Source organism: Aotus nancymaae, unplaced genomic scaffold (assembly GCF_030222135.1).
Source record: "Aotus nancymaae isolate 86718 unplaced genomic scaffold, 86718_ANA_hifiasm-v0.15.2.pri h1tg000014l, whole genome shotgun sequence".
Lineage (NCBI taxonomy): Eukaryota > Metazoa > Chordata > Mammalia > Primates > Aotidae > Aotus > Aotus nancymaae.
In genome coordinates, this window is record NW_026988425.1 from 121,931,909 (window position 1) to 121,944,045 (window position 12,137).

The 12,137-nt window shown below is 51.7% G+C and overlaps 1 protein-coding gene across 2 annotated transcripts in view; it reads left to right on the forward strand.

The window, feature by feature from the left end:
* Nucleotides 1-12,137, forward strand: part of ALDH1A3 (aldehyde dehydrogenase 1 family member A3) — a 36,959-nt gene that overhangs the window by 9,519 nt on the left and 15,303 nt on the right. For both annotated transcript variants that reach the window (XM_012463881.3, XM_012463882.2), the window contains 6 exons: nt 2,916-3,045; nt 3,352-3,413; nt 4,319-4,447; nt 5,988-6,101; nt 8,109-8,211; nt 10,561-10,745. In XM_012463881.3, coding sequence (XP_012319304.1) covers nt 2,916-3,045; nt 3,352-3,413; nt 4,319-4,447; nt 5,988-6,101; nt 8,109-8,211; nt 10,561-10,745 — 723 coding nt within the window. The remainder of the gene's footprint in view (nt 1-2,915; nt 3,046-3,351; nt 3,414-4,318; nt 4,448-5,987; nt 6,102-8,108; nt 8,212-10,560; nt 10,746-12,137) is intronic.

The following is a 12,137-nucleotide window of genomic DNA, read 5'->3' on the forward strand; positions in this document are numbered from 1 at the left end:
GCTAGAGAGTATGTGCCCTGGGCACCCCCCACCCCCGAACCCTGTCCTTAAGTGTCAGTATCATCTTAGGAACAGCGGCTGCAAAGCCACCTTCATCTTCAGCCCGCCCCATTGTCCTGGCATGACTGTGTTTTGATAGCAGACAGAGCTTTGGAGGATCTCAGAATGCAAACCCAGCAAATCACTTCTGCCATTGGGACCTCACTGCCCACAAGAAATAAGATCCAGCTCTTTGCCACGACATGAAAGGGACTAGAGAATTACTGGCAAACACGGTTTTTAAAACTCCGACCACATCACAGGGGAGCACCCCTTGCTCTCCACCTTGACATGGTTTCCGTGCGTGTTCATGGAGCATGTTCTCTCGCCGGCTCAGTGGTTTGACAAGACTGGATGTTTATTTCTGTGCTCAGTGTCTGGAAACAGATGTGGGGGATCCCGCGGCTCCTGGATGGCTTTCCTTTGCTGGGGCACCCAGGCCCCAAGTCTGGCTCTTTGGGTGCTCATTTTGGGAGCTCCCACATGGAAGCCCTCCCTGTCCACTCTCCTTTACACCCCAAATGCCGTTTCTGGGTCCTCTCATTGTAAGCCCTGCCGTGCTGTTTTCCTGGCACTTTCCGGTCACTCTTTAGTATATGAGGGTTATGATGTGTTAATTTCTCAGAAGGCACATTTTTCTCTTAAAATATTAAAGGAAATTAACTTAGGAGTGGCTGTGGTTTACTCATGATCGAGCCACAAGAACAAGTTGTTTAAAGAGTGACTGTTTCAATCTGTAGCTAGCACTTGTACTCAGTCACCTGCAGAATTTTTTAAAAAAATAATTGCCCATCTAAACCTATCATGACCTGGATTTTGCTTGGAGAAATTCCATAAAACCAACCCGGTAAATTCACGTTGTCACTCCAGTAAGCAAACTTGCTGAAGTTAATAATAATTTAAAAAGCAATGTTTATTGAAAGCTCAGCATGTACCCGGCTTGTTGTAGGCACTTGGCCTGTAGGATTTATTGTCTCAGTTTCAGAGGTGAGAAACTGAGGCCCAGAGAGGTTAAGTCACCTGTCCGAGGTCCCCCAGCCAGAGGTGGTAATCCAGGACTGGAGGCAGAACGTTGGCTCCACGTCTCGCACGTACACGTACACTCAGGGCTGATGTTGAAGTCCTCTCTCTTGTTCCATCCCAGAAAAGAGCGAAGAAGAAACTCTTGGTTCCACTGACGGATATTCAGATACTGACTAGGTCAGGCTTAGAGGCCTTTTGGCACTATTTGCAGTTGCTAGGTTTCCCTGGCAAAATGAAAGTTCATGTTTGAGTGCAAATCTATAGGAACCAACAGGAGAATATACTTGATGTCACACTGGCCTGACTCAGTCCCTGAGCAGCAGCTGCTGGGGGCGGAACACACGCCCCGACCTAGTCCTGTGGTCTTCAGCAACTCAGGGCCCTGTCTGGGTCCCCAGGTGAGGGTCACCAAGCCCTTGACTGGTGCCTGAAGGGAAGGTGATGATAATCAGCGTAGCCGTCAGGGTTCCCATCTGAACACCATTCTCACACTCAGCACGTGCGGGCAGTGCGGTTGGTGCTGCGTACACCGACTCCTTTCACTCTAACACTCGCCCTGTGAGGTAAGCACCATTATTATTCTTCTTTTACAGATGAGGAAACTGAGGCAGGGAGAGATTCAGGGCCTTACCCAAGGCCCACTTACTTAACTAGGTTCATCCGATGTGGTTGGCTCCATTTAGAGGGGTCTTGCTCATTCCTGGAGCACAGGGGAGCTGGGGGAGCCGCAGCACTGGAGCGGTCACCCTGCAGCCTTTCCAGACCCACATGTCCAGGAGCAGCCTCTAAGGGCCGGTCTCTGTGCTGGCTGGAAGGAGATGCCCCGAATTCAGCTGCTGCCTCACTGGGTGGCCTTGGCCAAGTCACTGGGCCATTAGTGCCTGTGGCTGCACGTTGAAGTGGGAACAGAGTCGTGGAGCTCACGGGTGAGACATCGGGGAGTGCACCGGGGTTAAAGCCCTGGACCCAGGAGGGGCCTTCTTCCTTTCTCAGTCATCATCTCACTCCCCTGACTCTTCCGCAAGAATCCAGCCCTGGGCTATGCGTCAGGGCGGCCACTTCCTGCAGAGGCGGATGACTGGCGGTTTCAGCGCTGGGCTCAACTGGGGCCGCTTGTCTGAGGGACAAAGGGGTTCTCTTCCACCCAGGCTGGAAATAGAAAAGAATCCCTGCCATTGAGTGGCTGCACACTCGCCCTGGGTAATCACCTCCCTCACCAGCAGGGCAGTCTGCTCCCTTCCGACTCCGCATCCGGCCAGCCGGGCTCCGTGGTACAGGAGGGAAGGATTGCATCTTTGTGCTGGGGGCGCAACCCCTCTAGGCTTTCCACAGCCACGCTGGCCAGCTCGGTGGGAAGGAAGAGCCTATATCCTCCCTTTCTCTTTTGTTCGAGGAGGGCAGCCCCCACCACAGCCACCCCAAAGCCAGCTAACCTTCAGAGAGCTTCCTGGGAACGCATAAGCACACATGACTGGCCGCACAGCGGAGGCCCCTGTGCTACAGATGGACGGTCAGATGCCAATGTGCATTCCTTCCCAGCACAGCTTCAAGTCCGCCTTGCCTCCAGGGGCCCCTCAAGGGGGTTGCATGTCTATGCTCTGGCGCACCACCCTGCAACCCACTTTAGGTGTTTTGAAATCGAAGCAATCCTCACACTCGGGGACAGGCCTCCGTTTACATTTGGTGTCATGCTTTCTGATGAGGTACATCTGACTGTGAGGTCCGGAGAGCGATGTCCTAGGACTGTGTTCTCTCTCCGAACGCTGTTCCCAGTCCACTTGCATCTTGAACAGCCTGATAGTGCAAAAGAAAAGCAAGTCGCGTCTGAAATAGACATCATCTTGTGATTGCAGGCCCTGGAGACGATGGATACAGGGAAGCCGTTTCTTCATGCCTTTTTCATCGACCTGGAGGGCTGTATTAGAACCCTCAGATACTTTGCAGGGTGGGCAGACAAAATCCAGGGCAAGACCATCCCCACAGGTGAGCAAGGTGGATTATAGCCTCATCTGGGATGCCTTTGGGGCTACGTCTTCCCATTAATCCAGAGCCCCTCCTCACTGTTTCCCCAAGGCACTATTCCCAGCCCCACTCCCTCTCCAGATGGCACTGCCAATTCTTCTTCTAAAGAACTTCACTTTTAAAGTAGAGTTTACGTCACTTCTCTGTGTAATAGATAAGACTTGGCTCTGGCACCTTTGTGGGTTTCTTTCTTGTCTTTTTGCTACTTGAAGTTCTCAGCCTGTATTAAGCGACTGTGTTGTTTCCCACCATGCAACCCTCTTCCAGATGACAACGTTGTGTGCTTCACCAGGCATGAGCCCATCGGTGTCTGTGGGGCCATCACTCCGGTAAGTGTGGCAGCTTTTCTCAATAGATTCTATGAAGATCCGGCCCCACTGCCCTGTGTCCTTTGGAACCAATGTCCGGTGTGTTTTGAGCATTTTCTCTATGGCATGGAACTCCATGCCTGGGAGCTCTTGAGATGGATTAGACCCCATTCCTGCTCTCCTAGGACTGGCTCTAGGTGTGCAACAGAAGGCACTGTGGATTCCAGCCAGAGTGCTCAGGAGTGGCCAGCATTCCCAGGAAGGTAGTCTCTTAACTGGACCCTAAAGATAGGAAAGACTTGTTCAACAAGAAAAAGGATTTTCCAAGGAGTAAGAATGGCCAAGGCCAAGGTGTAGAGGTGGCTGGGCTACTTGGAAGGGAACAGCAGGAAGACCGGTGGGGCCAGAGCTCAGGCAGGAGCGAAAGTGAGAAAGAGGGTGAGCACACGTGGCAGGTGGTGTGGGCCAGCTTCCAGCAGCCTTGGCTGCCGAGGGGCTGGGACTCTATTCACTGGGCAGGGGGGATATTCACAGGAGCCCAAACAGCTTGTCTGGGAAGCGCCTGGCCACTGCAACAGTAGCCAGGCAAGGAGCTGGAGAGTCAGGCAGCAACACGAAGTGAGGGTTGGAAAAGCACCCATGGAGGAAGGGAGGAGGCCAAGTCTTCAGCAGACGTTTTAGAGGGAGAAGTAGAGCACGTGCAACAGCATCCTCTTTGCAAAGGCTACCCATTAGCACCACCCAGAATGCAGTTTAGAAAGTGCTGTGCAGGAGTGCAGTTCTGATCACTGCACACGCCTACGTTACCTCACATACCCCAAATCCTGACCATGAAAAGCCAGTATCCTCCACAAAGGCCTCGCTGGGCACATGGGACAGGGTAGGAGGATGGACCGGGCCCCCAAAGCCCTTGTGCTCTGTCGCAGTGGAACTTCCCCCTGCTGATGCTGGTGTGGAAGATGGCGCCCGCCCTCTGCTGTGGGAACACCATGGTCCTGAAGCCCGCGGAGCAGACACCCCTCACTGCCCTTTATCTCGGCTCTCTAATCAAAGAGGTGAGACATCCAGAAAGAAAATGTCACGTGTTCTTGATAACGTTCCCACTCCTAGGAACCAGGCCACCGTCACGAGACAGGACGGGCAGACTGCTGGCAGCCGAGTGGGAAGGGAATGGCTCCCAGTGTTTTGCTTGGCGACTGTGCGGTCTTTCTCCTGCTTGTGGCCACTGAGCTGGAGAAACTCCACTCCTCCTGGTGGTCTTCATGAGAATGCTTCACTCTTAGTATGGGCTCAAACCCATGGTTTAGGACCCAGTGTTTTGTTTAGAGAATTTTCAGGGGGGTCAACCAAGAGGGAGCCAAATATTTGGGAGGTTCTCCGGGATTTGCATTTGCAGCGTGTGAAATGGTCCGTTTTTCTCTGGAGGGGTGGCCGCACCAGCTCCAGCTGGGTGGCTGCAGCCATGCATGTGCCGGGTCCCTGCTAATCAGTGCCTTCCTCTCTGAATGCAACCTCTTCTCCCTCAGGCAGCCACAACTTAGGGAAACAGAGGCCCATAGGGACACCTCTTTCCAGACGTACCTTTAGCCATCCCATCCCCAGGTTATATGGAGCAGAGATTCAGAGAAAGCAACGGGAACCAGAGAGACAGGAGAAAAACTGATTCCTTTCTCCTCTTAGTCAGGGCTGATATGGCTGGGAGCAGGTGCATGGTTGCTTAGAGGCTAGGTGGGAACGGCTGGGGATGGGCCGCTTTCCCACTTTCCTTTGGTGATGGGGGCATAATTAAGTCACACGGGTGAGACTTAGGAATTCAAAAATCCCAACTGTTCAGAAACAGTGCCTAAAACTCTACTGACTCAAACACTGTACCTAGAATGTTGACTTTCTGAAATAGTATGTTCTAAGTAAGACTCAGGACAGGTGGGGAAGACCACCGTCCACCTCGTCTATTTTGTGTTCTAGCCTAATAAAGAGGCTTAGTATATGCAAAACATGAGGCATGAACTTGAATGAGGTGACAGCCCCTGCCTTCAGGAAGGGCTTGCTCCAGGTGAGACCCAGGTTGAACAGGCAAAGAACTTTAAGGGAGTGATATCTTGTCACAACATTTGGAACAATAATGAGTCTGATTAAAAAAGGAAAACTGAAGCTCTGGGCAGATGTTTCCAGATATTTTGCAGGTGCCTCTGATTCTGGGCAGGGAGTCATGATCAAGCCACCTCTCTCCCCTTAATACATACACACACTCTCTCACACACACGCCCCACATGGAAAGGCACTGTGCTGCAGGCAGGCCACTGCCACCTGTGGCATCACGACACATTTGTGCTGCACATCGCTTTGGGGTGGCGTCCGCCCTGGAAGGAGTGGGCATCTCCCCCGGGCTGCACACTGGGCTGGCAGTTGGGGGTGAGAAGCCCAGGTCAGCTCCCAGGGTGTCCAAGGTCAACTGCACTTGGGTCCTGGGTAAATTCACCCCAGCCCAGGCTTCCCTGTGGGGACATGACACAGCCACGGCTCTCTCAGCCCAAATGTGGATCCTTGGCAGATGAAGTCCATCCTTCTTCAAGTGCTATCTTGATTTCTTCCCAGGTCGGGTTCCCTCCAGGAGTGGTGAACATCGTGCCAGGATTCGGGCCCACAGTGGGAGCAGCAATTTCTTCTCACCCTCAGATCAACAAGATCGCCTTCACTGGGTCCACAGAGGTAACCCTCCTCACAGGGTGCTGGCAAAAGTAAAAGTGGTGTGTTACTTGACACGCGTGAACTTCTCCTGTGACGGGCCCTAATGTGATTTGCTTTTCTTCTAAATTTGACCATGTTTTAGTACATAACGACCAGTTAAAAAAAATCACTGGCCTGGTTTCCAAACTAAATAAAGAATACTAGAACTCAGAAACCTTAGAAGAAAAGATTGAGAGATAAGATAAAGTAAAAATGTAAAATATTCATCTGGCCAACAATACCATAATTAAGGTTAAGAGATAAATAACAAGCTCAGAAAAAAACAGTTGTGATGCAGTCAGCGCTCCAAGAGTTTATATCCATCATATGTAAAGTGCTCTTACAAATCAATAAAAAAAAAAACCAAAATGATAGGTAGAAAAATGGGCAATTCCGAGAATAGAAATACTGAATGCCCAATAAGCTTAAACTACTTTGCTGGTAATCAGGGAAATGCAAATTCAAACAAAATCAGACTCTCCTTTTGCCTGCCAGATTGCTAAAAACTGAAATGATACTATTGAGAATATGGGGAAGAGGTGCTCACTGGCACTTTCCCTAAGATGAACGGTGTTTCGGTAGCACTCATCCAACATTTAAAAGTGAAAAACTTTTGATTTAGAAGCTTCATTTAAAAAAAAAAAAAAAAACTACTTAGAGAAATTTTCTCATGAGCCTTCAGGGACATGTCTTCCAGGATGTTCTATTTACTCTACGAAACGTTTTACAGCCGTTACAAGGAAAGCTGCCCACTCTATTGTTGAAGCACAAAACGGCAAACTGTAGAAAATCATCAGCGATACGAGCTTATTGGTAAAGTGTGTGCTTGCGGAAGTGGAAGTTATCTGGAAGGATTCCCAAGAAATTATTACTGATGGCCACCTATGGGGTGGGCTCAGGGGCAGAGCGGGAGGGAAGCTGAAGACTTTCTCCCTTTAATTTACATACATCTCTATGTGGAATTACTTTTAATGAGAAAGTACTTCTGTACTTGAAAAAGAAGAAAACGCCCATTGCAATCAGTGTCTCCATACCCCTCCTCAGTCCAGCCCAGCCCTGCTGGACGCTGTTACTGTCCTTGGGGACACACATTGTCCCTGTGGACGGATTCCAGACCTCATTCAGCCGTCACCCACGAGCTCGCTGAGGTTTCAAATGCACTCACATCTTAGCATTGGAGAAACCAGCCTCAGGCCCAGAAGAGCCCGGGCCGCCCCTTGCTGTCTTCTGGCTCTGGGCCTAAGTGTCTGTGCTGGTCTCTGAGGGTCCTCCCAGCTCTGAGGTTCATTCCTGTTGCCCTAGATAAGTCACCAAGTCATGCTGGGCCAGCCCTCCCCACCAGGGGTGCGGTGGGCGGTGGGAGAGGAGGGGCCTTGAGCAGGACTGGTGCGCGGCTTCTCTGCTCCCTCAGAGCGCACCCCTTCTCTCCCTGCCTGTCAGCGGCAGCCTCAGTCTTAGAATGTGTTTCCAGAGAACTTGCTCCCTCTCACCCTGAGGGCTGGCTGCCCTCGCTGCTTCTCTAACACTTGGGGGCTCCCTCAGAGCACACCAAAAAGCCACACAGAACCACCTCCCAACTGGGCTGTTGGAATTTCAGTTGTTTCTAGTGAGGGTAGAAGAGTCACCCCATGGTCCCTGGAGCCCTTTACCAGACTGGCTGGACCAGCCTCCTGGGCTCAGAAGGACAAGCACCAGGACAGGTGAGAGGGCGAGGCCCTGCTCCTGACCAGCTGTGTGGGCTCCCAGAGGCTCCAGCTCACACCTGTAAGTGGAGCAGCTCAGACCAAGGATCCCGGGATGTCGCGGTCTGGCATGGGAGGAGGTGCTGGCAGAGGCCAGAGAGTGAAGCGACACCATTGGGGGCTGGAGTGCCTGGGCAGAGAGGCAGGTGGTGGCACTGCCTACCAGGCTCATCCAGAATGTTCACCTGCATCTGGGCCAAGTTCAGCCGCATCCAAGGTACACTGTGGTCTGTGTTCTGTCCTGGAGGTTGGAAAGCTGGTGAAAGAAGCCGCCTCCCGGAGCAATCTGAAGCGAGTGACGCTGGAGCTGGGGGGGAAGAACCCCTGCATCGTGTGCGCTGACGCTGACTGTGAGTCTCTGCCCTCCTGGGTGTTGCTGGGGCGTCGGGCACCCATCAGTCTCTCCCCACTTCCTGGCCTGAATTCAAAACCCACTGAGAGTGAGATGCGTACACACACAGTAGGGATGCTTCCGCTGCAGGCATCCTGCCCACCGTCAGCCAGCCACAGACAAGCAGGTGGACATCACAATGCCAGCTTCACTTCTGGTAGAAAGCTTCCTTCAAAAGGACATGGCTTGAGTGGCACCAGAGGGGCTGCCTGTTTCTGCCCCTCAACATTAAGTGTTCCTGCGTGTTCCTGCAAAGCTGGGGTCATGAGGGGCAGGTCTGGCTTCTCCTCCAGAGCCCCCGGGAGGGGCAGGGAGGGCAGGTGCCACCCACTCCCAGGCATTCCTTTGTCTCCCTCCAAGTCACATTTCCTATCATATGTTTTAAGATCCCTGAAGAGTGGAGATGCCTTTTCCTTATGTGTCTCAGACCTAAGAAACCAGAGGAGGGCAGTGTCAACTGATCCTTCAAAATACCCTGGTGGTCTGGTTCCAGGGGTGTACCCCTGTCCTGGGAAAGCAACCAGCCCAGTGGCTTGGGGGCAGCTTGTGTCTTGCCAGAGCCGAATGACACAACATTAAAATACATGCTATTGTTGGCTGCCATGTCCACAGGAGGGAAGAAAGGGCTGGCCGGGCATTCATTCACCTGCCAACAGGGTCAGCTATCAAAAGGTGTGACTTCCCAAGTGCCTTGAAACACCTTTGCCTTAAAGAATAGCCTCACCCAGCTGTCCACTGGTGCCAGAAATCCCTGTCACGGAGAACAAAGCCTTTCATTTCACACTCAGATAAGGTTGGAATTGCAACTATCCCAGAGAAAAATGACCCTTGCGCAATTTCTCACTAAGGTGTAAATGACTGATATCAGTTCCTTTCTGGCAGCTGGCTCTCACAATGGGAGAAAGGACAGGAGGAGGGAACAGGCTCTCAGGAAGGAAAGGGGAGCTGGGTATGAAGACGGACTGCCCATTTCTTGCCTGGGTTAGTGTTCCCTTGTGGAAGCACTGTGAGTGCCGTGGATAGCACGAGGTTTTTGGAGGCACCCAGAGCAGTTGTGGCACTGTGACTCACATTTGGAGTCCCAAACAGCCAGGACTCCCGTTTTGCATTCCTGTGCCACCATATCTGGACACTCCACCTGCACTCAAGTTCATCTTCTTCCTCTCGGGGCGGAAACTGCGGCTAGAGCACAAGACTAATTCTGTTTGGGGCTTGGTTTTACTCCCAAGGGTCATAAAAACATGCTGTGTAGCCACCTCCTACTCCTCATCAGGGCAGCGCCAGTCCACAAATTACATCTTAACGTAACCAGCATCCCAGGCAAGACATCAAGGGTAACAAGCCACCATTCTACTGCCCCTTCGCCTGCCACCCCTGGCTCCATCAGGAGCAGGAAATGAGTCTGTTATCTTAGAGGAGGGGCAGTTCCAAGCTGGGAGCTGGCCCAGCCAGCTGCAGGAGTTGAGGTATAAGAGAGGTACCCCCAAACTTTATGGTGCTGTCCTGCTGCCACCAAAACTTGCACAAATGACCCAGCTAAATAGTAACAGCCTCCTTCTCAAAGCCAAGGGCAGAGGCTCTTGGAGCAGCCCCAGTGGAGTTGGAATGGATCACCCTGCAATGCCCAGAGCCACTACCAGCCTCTGTGCAAAGGAAAGCTGCATTTCTTAAACAGGCAAGAGAGTGGGGGTTGGTGGTCATGAAACCAGCCAAGGGTTGAGCACTAGAAACCCCTCCGTACATGTGAATGACATCCCAATACCATTCTTATCCACTAGGCATGTCCCCCAAGATCTTACTCTCTGCAAGCCCTGTAGCTTGGTTTGAATAACTGGTTTTAGTTCAATGTCAGCTCTACAATTTAAAGTCAACCCTTCTAAGTCACATACATGAAGTTACCTTACTTAATAAGACCCTTCTTTTACTCAAGATGAAAAATTTTGGCTTAAGTTCTTGCCAGTGGGCCTACATCAGTAATTAGCAAAGTTTATTCTATAAAACATTAGTCCTCTAGAAAAAGGGGAGGGGAGGGTTACACAGGCAAGTGAAATGGGGGCTGCTATGATTCTCTGGGTTCATTAGCATACTAAAGGTACTGAGAAGTCCTACAGGGAATTGATTTAACCCCAAATCCTTTCTCCCTTCCTCTCTGGGAAAGTCTGCAAACAAAATTAATTTCTGAAATGCAGCCACCCTGGGGCCTGTTTTCTTGTGCAGGCAATTAGAATTGCAGCTGTCACCAGTGCTGCCTTAACAACTTAATCGCTTCCTCTCTCTGCGGCTGCTCCCGCATGCCCTCCCCCTCCAGTGGACTTGGCAGTGGAGTGTGCCCATCAGGGAGTGTTCTTCAACCAGGGCCAGTGCTGCACAGCCGCCTCGAGGGTGTTCGTGGAGGAGCAGGTCTACGCGGAGTTTGTCAGGCGGAGCGTGGAGTACGCCAGGAAACGGCCCGTAGGAGACCCCTTCGATGTCAAAACAGAGCAGGGGCCTCAGGTAACTCCCTGATGTGTCTGAACCCATGGTACTGGTCTCAGGGCTGAAGCTGGCAGGCCCACAGCCTACAGGGTCCCTCTCCAAGGAAGGAACCGGTGACTTGCCCTGCCCAGGAGCCTTTTCTTTAGAAGCTGATCAGGTCCCAGGGGGTCATGAAAGGAGGCAGGACACACTCAGGCGTGGGAGGAGGGCGCTGTTCCCAGGGCAGAAGGCCATCTGCCTGCACCCTCCACTCTCCAGGATGGCCTCCCTACGAAAAAGGGGCTGTAGGGTGGCTAAAGACAGCAGAGTGCAGGCAGAGTGTGGCGTGGAGCCTCTGGCACAGCCCGAGGCCCTCAAGCCCACGTGGGTTATAGGACAAGGTGAACCATCAGAAACCAAAGAATCCCAGATGGGGAGGACCTGGGGCATGGGGCTGTGTCTCCGGGCAGTAGGAACATGTCTCTGGAGGCTGAGTTTGGGAAGCCAAGGACAGGATGAAAATGATCATAACCACGAGATTTAATATCCTCTTTAAAAGGGCACATCCTGTATCACTTTCTTACTAATTATGAAGTGAAGCAGATGGATAAATATTTAAGAGGGCAGCCTGACCATCCCATGCATTATTGAAATGGAGCGCAGCAGCCACTCACTTTGCTTTTAGCCCAAGTCCTGCCCCGGCCATGAAATTTCAAGTCACATGTCTATGACTTTCCCACTGGTGTCTATCCCAGGAGGTTGCCACTTCCCCACTTTGACAGCGTTGCGTGTTTACAGGGGAGGCTTCTGTGGATCTGAGCTCAGATTTGGCCCTGGGCTTTATGAAAGTCACAAAAATCCTTCCATTGCTCAGTTTCCTCATCTGGAGAATAGAAGTAAGCAATGAGTATTATGAGAATTTCATGGCACCTAGGAAGTATTCAATTACGGGAAGGTTTTATTTTAAACAAGAAGAACCTTTAAATGAGGTTCTCCAGTCTAGGTGGAAGTGAGTGTCTGTGCATGACCTCAGGCCATCCTATGGGGATGCCCTGGCTGGGGAAGAAGGGAGGGCCTCATGGAGGAAGGGTGTATTTCTGGCCATAGTGCCCACCCTCACCTGGCCCCAGCCCACACACTGATGCCACGTGACCCTGGCTGAAAGCACTTCTGCTCGTGGTTAACGTTCCTCCTCCTCAGTCATTGCCTGCCCAGCCTCTGCCCCAAACCCAGTGGTCAGTGACACAAGGTTGTCTAATGGCCTCAGCTGGATTTCAGATCTGAACGCAAACATGACCACAAGTCATTATCGAATCCATCGTAATTTTAAAGCTAATCCAGAATCAGTGGGAACTATGTGAGCTGATCCCCATACCGAGGAAACTTTTTTACCCCATCATTATTTGTAAGTCTCTTTCCATGGCTCCGGTC